At 47.1% G+C, this 7677-nt stretch overlaps 1 protein-coding gene across 1 annotated transcript; it reads left to right on the plus strand.

Moving 5' to 3' along the window:
• The first annotated feature begins 228 nt into the window (after positions 1-228).
• LOC138792186 (CDK5 regulatory subunit-associated protein 2-like) lies at positions 229-6364 on the plus strand. The gene has a single exon (XM_069969303.1). It carries the CDS (start codon positions 350-352, stop codon positions 5438-5440), a length of 5091 nt encoding a protein of 1696 aa, XP_069825404.1. The 5' UTR covers positions 229-349; the 3' UTR covers positions 5441-6364.
• Positions 6365-7677: the final 1313 nt, after the last annotated feature.

The following is a 7677-nucleotide window of genomic DNA, read 5'->3' on the forward strand; positions in this document are numbered from 1 at the left end:
TATATATATACACCGTGCTGTGTAGTGATATATGTTATAGTGCAGTATATATATATATATATACACCGAGCTGTACCTATATCTCTATATAAGTGTGAGGCCAGGCCTCCGCTCCGGTACCACACGCAGCTCTCAGTGCGCAGGCGCGCCGCCTCACACGGTCTCTATGCAATACAACCTCAGTGACGTGCGCGCCTCCGGGTGTCTCCGCGCATGCGCCTTCGTTTCCGAGACGCGCACGTTAGCTATAACGGTCAGCGGCCGCGCTCGTCAGTAAAGATGGCGGCGGTTTGAATCTCGGGTGCAGTGACCGTTATCAGGATCCCGTCACAGCTCCCCGGCGGGCGGCATGGAGATCCCGACCACCCGACCGAGCTCCGCCATCACCGGGGGCGGCTCCGAGGCAGAGAGACGTGAGAGAGGCGGCCCTGCAGCCGAGACAGGTAGTGACATCCATCCCCTCATAGCCGAGAATGGGAGCGACCCCAGGGGCGAGATTAGAGAGAGACAGCTGGTGAGGGGACGCAGAGAGACTGTCCTGGAGTCCTATAGAGATGGGCTGACCTCCCTGAGAGAGGAGAGCGCCCGCTGGGGTCAGGAGAGGGCCTGGCACGCCGCTGGGGCACCCAGCTATGAGGGCAATCCCATCTCCGGCTACGAGCGGCTCTCCGTGGAGCGGGCGCACACCATGAAGGACTTTGAGAAGCAGATCACCGAGCTGAAGAAGGAGAACTTCAACCTGAAGCTGCGCATCTACTTCCTGGAGGAGCAGGTGCAGCGGCGCTGCGACACCAGCAACGACGAGCTCCAGCGCATGAACATCGAGCTGAAGGTGGAGGTGGAGAGCCTAAAACATGACTACCAGGAGAAGCACAACCTGCTGGTCCGAGCCTCCAAAGCCATGGAGAGTGTGGCCGGAGAACACGAGCTGGAGCTCCAACGCCTACGAGAGGAACACCTCAAACATCTACAAGACATGGAGGATGCTCAGAGCCATAAACTGCAACTACTCCAGAGCGAGGTCCAGCATGGCAAAGCAGAGCTGGACAAAATGTGTGTGCTGCTTGACCAGGAGAGGATGCAGAGGTTCTCCACCGAGGAACGACTGATGGCACTGAACGAGCAATATACTAAGAGCATGGCCATCCTTGAAGAGAGAGACTGGATTATACAATGCCTGAATGACACTGTGCACTCCAAAGATGCCCTCATTGCCCAGCTGGAGAAGCAGATCGCCTCCATGATGCCGTACAATGCCTCTGAGGAAAAGAACATCAGTAATCTGTATCTGGGAGGGGATGCCACAGACTCGTTAGGGCCACATAATCCTACACATAGTGTAGATGGTAAAGAAGACAGTGCCAACCAATGGCAGGAAAAGATTAAAGAGATGGACAATCTGATCAATGAGCTCCAGCAGAAGTTAGAAGCCAACAAAGCCGGGCTAGCAGCTGAAGAGAAGAACTCCTTGAAGAGGGATAAAGCTATACAAGGCCTGACCATGGCCCTGAAGAAGAAGACGAAGGAGAATGACAAGCTACTCAGTGAGATTGACAACCTAAATGCTGCTTTAAGTAAAGCAAGGGAAGCTGCCCAACGTCAAAGTCTCAAAGAAAACATTCATCCTGATTACAAGAAACTGATTTTCACACTTCAGGCTGAACAAGACGTATATAACAGGTTAGTGAAATACGAGCGAGAGTCGGGAAGCCTGCAGAAGGAGCTGGAATCCATCACCATGTTACGCAAGTGGCTGGAGGAAAATATCCAGGCTAACCAGGAACTCAGAAAGATTATGGAAGCCCAGATCATGGCCAGATATACGGGAGAGGACAGCATGTCGTTTCTTCTTGGAGATCAGACCTCATACTTAAGTATTTGCATTGATCACCTTGACCAGAATGAGTATTTCTTTGCTGGAGGTCCTCAGGGAACAGCTGTATCCAAAAATAATATGAATGAAGTGTTTAACCCTCTTAGAGAAGAAGCCGGAACCCAAACACAAAGTGACACCTCTGTTTCATCTGAAAGAAATCTTAAATTTCAACAGGACTTTAAGTCAGATCTGTCATTTAGCAAGAAGAGCATATTACAGGCAAAAGATTATGAGAACAATGCTGAACTAACAATAAGTAAACCAAACACTGTTTCCTCTGCTACGCAGACTGAGCTGAGTGCCATATCTGACATGTGTCTTACTGTTAGTGTCTTTAAACCTCCAAAAGAAAAAGAATTTATTTGCACCCTACATGATGGAGAAAATCATATATCATCACAGATGCTTCCCCAGAAAACAAGTAACAATACCTGCGAAATCCAAGAATATTGTCGAAATGCTAAGAAATCTAGACTTCCAGTTCTGATAAAATCTTCCCTGAATACAAAGCTGAAGTCTGATGTTGCGCTTACACTTGCCAAAGAAGATCACAGTTGTCCTAATAAGAAGTCACATATAGAAAACGGCCATTTCTGTGACCAGCCAAAGTGTGTCGGAATGAAGGTTGAGTCACTTAAAGAAAATAAAGACTACATACCTGACCAAGAGCCGACAGATTTTGTAGAGCAAGCTGTGGATAACGATCTGCAGGCGGTACATGACAGGTTTGCCAAAGAGTGTGAAGAAAGTGAGAGAGTTACACCTAAAGCAAATGAAGAATTGTTGAAATGTAAGGACTCTATTTTATATAACTCCAGTCATAGAGAGTCAACAGATCAAGCCTTGAAACAGCTACAGGCAGAGAATTACCAACTCTCAAAACAACTAGAACAAGCCAAGATGGAGAACCAAACCCTTAAAGCCAATGAAGACTTTAGGGATAACTCCAGGCATGAGAAGAGAGGGTCAACAGAACAAGTTTTACAGAAAGAGATGCAAGCCGACAATTATCTTCTCTCAGAACAACTACTAGACTCACACAACTCCTGGGATGAGCAGAGGAGATCAACAGAACAAGACTTACAGAAAGAGCTACAAGCTGAGAATTATCGACTCTCTGAACAGCTAAAACAAGCTTACATGGAAATCGATACACTTAAAACCAATGAAGGATTAATGAAATACAAGGACGCTCTACCTGATTCATCTGGGACCATGTCTATAGATCCAGAGATACAGGTTGAAACCTACCGGTTATCTGAAAAACTACAATGTGCACAAAAAGAGATTGAAAAACTTAAAGCTAATGAAGAAATACTAAGAAGTAAGGCATCTGAACAGGACTTGAGTAACTTAAAGAATGAGCTACAAGCAGAAAATCATCAGCTATCTGAACAGCTAAAGCGTGCTCTAATAGAGATTGAGACTCTCAAAGCCAGTGCTGAATTGATGAAACATAAGGAAGCTGTACTTGATTTATCTGGATCCATCAGAGAGAGAAGAGAGTCTACAGATCACAAGCTACAGGCAGAGAATTACTGTCTCTCTGAACAGCTAATACTAGCGCAAATGGAGATTGAGGCCCTTAAAGCTAGTGAAGAATTGTTGAGAAGAAAGTCCTCCGAATGTGACTTAAATGAGGATGAGCAGAGAAAGGTGACAGAACAAGCCCTACAGAATGAGCTACAAGTCGAGAATAACAGACTCTCTGAACAGCTAAAACAAGCACAAATGGAGATAGAGATCCTCCAGGCTAATGAAGGATCGATTAGATATAAGGAAACGGTACCTGGTTTATCTTGGACTATCAACAAATCTACAGATCCAGAGCTACAGGCAAAAACTAACTGCCTATCTGAACAGCTACAACGTGCACAAAAAGAGATTGAGACACTTAAATCTAATGAAAAAATGCTAAGAAGTAAGGCATCCGAACAGATCTTGAGTAACTCCAAGGATGAGCAGAGAAAGCTGACAGAACATGCCTCACAGGGAGAACTGCAAGCTGAGAATTACAGACTCTCCGAACAACTAAAGCAAGCACAAATGGAGCTTGAGGCCCTTAGAACCAGTGAAGAACTGTTACAATGCAAAGCCTCTGAACACAAGTTACCTAACTCCGGAGGTGAGTGGACGACGCCAGCAGAACAAGCCTTACAAAAAGAGCTACAAGCTGAGAATTACAGACTCTCTGAGCAGCTGAAGCGAGCACAAATGGAGATGGAGACATATAAAGCCAACAAAGAATTGATAGAACATAAAGACATTATATCTGATAGAGCTCACACCTTCAGAGACTCTACAGACCAGTCACTCCAGAAGGAGCTGCAGGCAGAAAAGTGCAGGCTCTCCCAACGATTCACAGCCACACAAATGGAGATGGAAAAGCTCCAAGCAGAACAGGGGTCTTCAGACAGCGATGACTCACTAAAGCTTCATGGTTCAGATGCAGATGACGATCTTTCTGAACAATCCTTCTTGGATAAGACTATTACTAACTCTGTCAATGTTGTTCAGGTTGATGTCACATCAGATTTTGGTGATGAGGTCTGTAGGCCTCATATCATCAGTCACAATGCAGTTGCACTACGTTGCCATCATGACAGTCACTGTACAGAGTGTGCTAACAACAGAGGAAACCTTCCATTGTCAACTCCGAAGTCCAAAAAAACATCCACAAGGCACTCATCCAAGTTCACTAAAGTGTCCTCCAGACGGTCATTTGAAGACACCACTTCTCTTTCAAAGTATGACTTGCTTGTGCAGTCTCAAGCACGGGAGCTGTCTCTTCAGAGGCAGAAAATCAAGGAGAGTCATAATCTTAGCGTTATTTGTTCAAAGAATTTCTACAACCTTTTGAAAGCCTTTGAGAACCTATTTCCAGCCAGCACCTTGGACTCTAATATCACGCTAGGATTTCAAGAGCAGATTACCCAGACTGTAGAGTGGCTGAAGGAGCTGGAATATAAACTCAGTGATGCCTTCTATGGGGAGGAGGATGCTTACAGCGACCATTCGGTGGACAGCCTCCTGTACACCCCATTACGCCTGGTCCCTGGACACAGAATGTGGGCAGACAAACATGGCTGCCACGTGCTGGGCTTAGTTGAAGACTACAATGCTTTACGTAAGCAAATTTTGGAAGCAAAGAATGTGCTGCAGGAGATGGAGGCTCTCATTGACCATGGGGTACAGACGTCAGTCCTCAATATGACTGAACATTTCGGGGATATATTTTTTGAGAAACTTTCAAGAACAAAGCAGTCACTGGAGGAAGCTGGGTGCTTGCTAAAACTGTTGTGGAGAGTGTCCTTACCCTTACAGATTCACAGCCCATACAGCATTAACCAAGAGGAAGAAGTCAACCTCGAGATCACCCGGCTGCGCAAGAGGGTCGTAGAGCAAGAAAAACTGTTGTCTGGCATGGCCAAGCGGGTCTACTCCGAGAACCAGATGAAGGAGGACATTGAGAAACTCATACTAGACCAATTGGCCATGACCCATGACATTTTAAAGAGAGCCAAAGGCAATCTAGAGGTCCAGGTGGTCGATAAACTCCACTGATATCAATAAGTTAGATACGGCCTCTGGAGACCATCTGGATAGAGGTGTAGGTACAAGTATACTGCCATATTGTGTTTCTATATTGTATTTAAAGAGGTATTCCCATTCTGACATTGGTGGCAAATCCATAGGGAATCCCTAAAGTGAATGCACCATCAGGTACATCACGTTAAGATAGTCTGGCGCCGTCACGGGGATGCCAGTGCCGTGGTCCTTTTTTCTGAACCGCGGCCCGGTTGCCATGCATTGGCCCAAAGCACTGCAGGTGACCCCTACACCCACTGTGACGGAAGACCCTCCCTCTGTTATGTGGCTCCATTAAAATCAATGAGGAGACGGGGTGTGGGTGCTAAGCTATGAGGAGAGGGGGTTTCGTCAAACTGGGTGCGGACAGGCTGGTGCCCGGGAATAGACTGTTGCTGTGTGAGGGAACAAAAAGGACTGCGGCACCAGCATCCCTGCACCGGCTCCAGTCTATCGATATAAAAATCTTAGAGATGTTCCTGCTGGTACATTCGCTTTAAAGGTCCGATAGATGTGGGGCCACCCGGTGGGACCTACACCTATCTCAGGAACAGGGGACCCAGTATTTAGGAAGCCAAAAATTGCCAGGTGGGCTCTTCTATGTATTTTATATACTTCCCATACAGGTTATAGCATAGCATTGTGAGTGGGGGGCTACAGGTGCGGGTCCTGTGGATTTGCCAGAAATGACAGGACTGGAGTTCTCCTTTAACCCTGCTTGATGGTGAATTGTATGATTTTATAATTTTATAGTTTTATGCTGTTTTTCCTTGGTTGTAATATATTTTACTTGTTCATTTCCTTGTAAAGTTTTAAGTTAATGGAAAGTGTATATGAAACGAGAGCGCGTTATTATAACGTTGTGCAGTCATGTTGTGTGGTTTTTATTTTTGCATTACACTCACCACTATAAGTATTCCACTAGATGGCGCCACCTGCGCGTTCCTGGCTTGTGTGCGGGAAGGGAAGGAGTCAGTGGGAATTGTCAGAGCTCAGAAAATGAGCGTATTAGAGCCGTCCCGGGCGAGCCAGTGTGTTCTCCGCCACTACCATATACCGGGCAAGCCAGTGTGTTCTCCGCCACTACCATATACTGGGCGAGCCAGCGTGTTCTCCGCCACTGCCATATATACATAGTCAGGACCTATTGATATTATTTTGGTCTTTTCTCTGTGAATTCAGCTGTAGCGCAAGTCCATGTGCAGAAGACTTTCCTGCTGCATGACTGACATGTTACAAGGAGAGAAATCCAAGGTGCAAATGCTGAAACAACCGATAACGCAGCAGTATACCAATCTGCACCGCATGTCCGTTTCTGCATAGATTGTTTCCTGAGTGGATGAGACGTGAGGAATTCTGCAGAATGCTCTTTAAGATGGCACGATGTGTTACTGCAAGCAGGCCCTGATCAGCGCTCATTGGCAGTGTCATCACATTGCCAATTCTTTGTGTGTCCATTTAAAGGGCAGATCTCTTCTGGTGAGGGGGAGGATAAAAGAGGTAACATGCTCTCCCCTCCGCATACCAACGCTCTGGTCCCCGGCTGCTTCCTGGTCTGAGTGGGGATCCAGGTCATGACATGTCAGCTCTGCTCAGCCTATCAGCAGCCATAATTGGCTGAGCGGACCTGACACATAAAGGCCTGGGTCTCCACTCAGGGGGCTTGGGTGGTGGTGTGCTGCCACCAGCGCTGGAGTCGGGGAGAGGAAAGCATGTTCATTGTTGTATCCTTCGTCTGCCCGGAGTTCTACTTTAAATGCATTGCTGTCGGCCAAATGTCACCTGTTCCCACGTACCGTATCCACAGTAGATTTTACGCTGCGAGTTCGCAACTAAATCTGCTGCGAATACCTGCCCATTCAGTTCAGCGGGATGACATGGAGTGGGATGTTAAAGGGGTTGTCCGGCGATAAAAAATTATTCACAGAATAACACACATTACAAAGTTATACAACTTTGTAATGTATGTTATGTCTGTGAATGGCCCCCTTCCCCGTGTCCCACCACCCCCACCCGTGTACCCGGAAGTGTGGTGCGCTATACATTACCTGTCACGTGCCGACCACGGTCTCCGATCCTCAGCAGTGACGTCTTCTTCGGGAGGCCAGCGGATCTTCCCGAGTGCCGGCCGCCCTCTGCAGCGTCATCCGAAGCTCAGCCGCGATTGGCTGAGCATAACTGTGCTTAGCCAATCGCGGCTGAGCAGCTCATGA

Source organism: Dendropsophus ebraccatus, chromosome 5, assembly GCF_027789765.1.
Source record: "Dendropsophus ebraccatus isolate aDenEbr1 chromosome 5, aDenEbr1.pat, whole genome shotgun sequence".
NCBI lineage: Eukaryota > Metazoa > Chordata > Amphibia > Anura > Hylidae > Dendropsophus > Dendropsophus ebraccatus.

Coding starts and splice junctions, on each gene's coding strand:
- LOC138792186 (XM_069969303.1), top strand. CDS start 350: ATGGAGATCCCGACCACCCGACCGAGCTCCGCCATCACCGGGGGCGGC.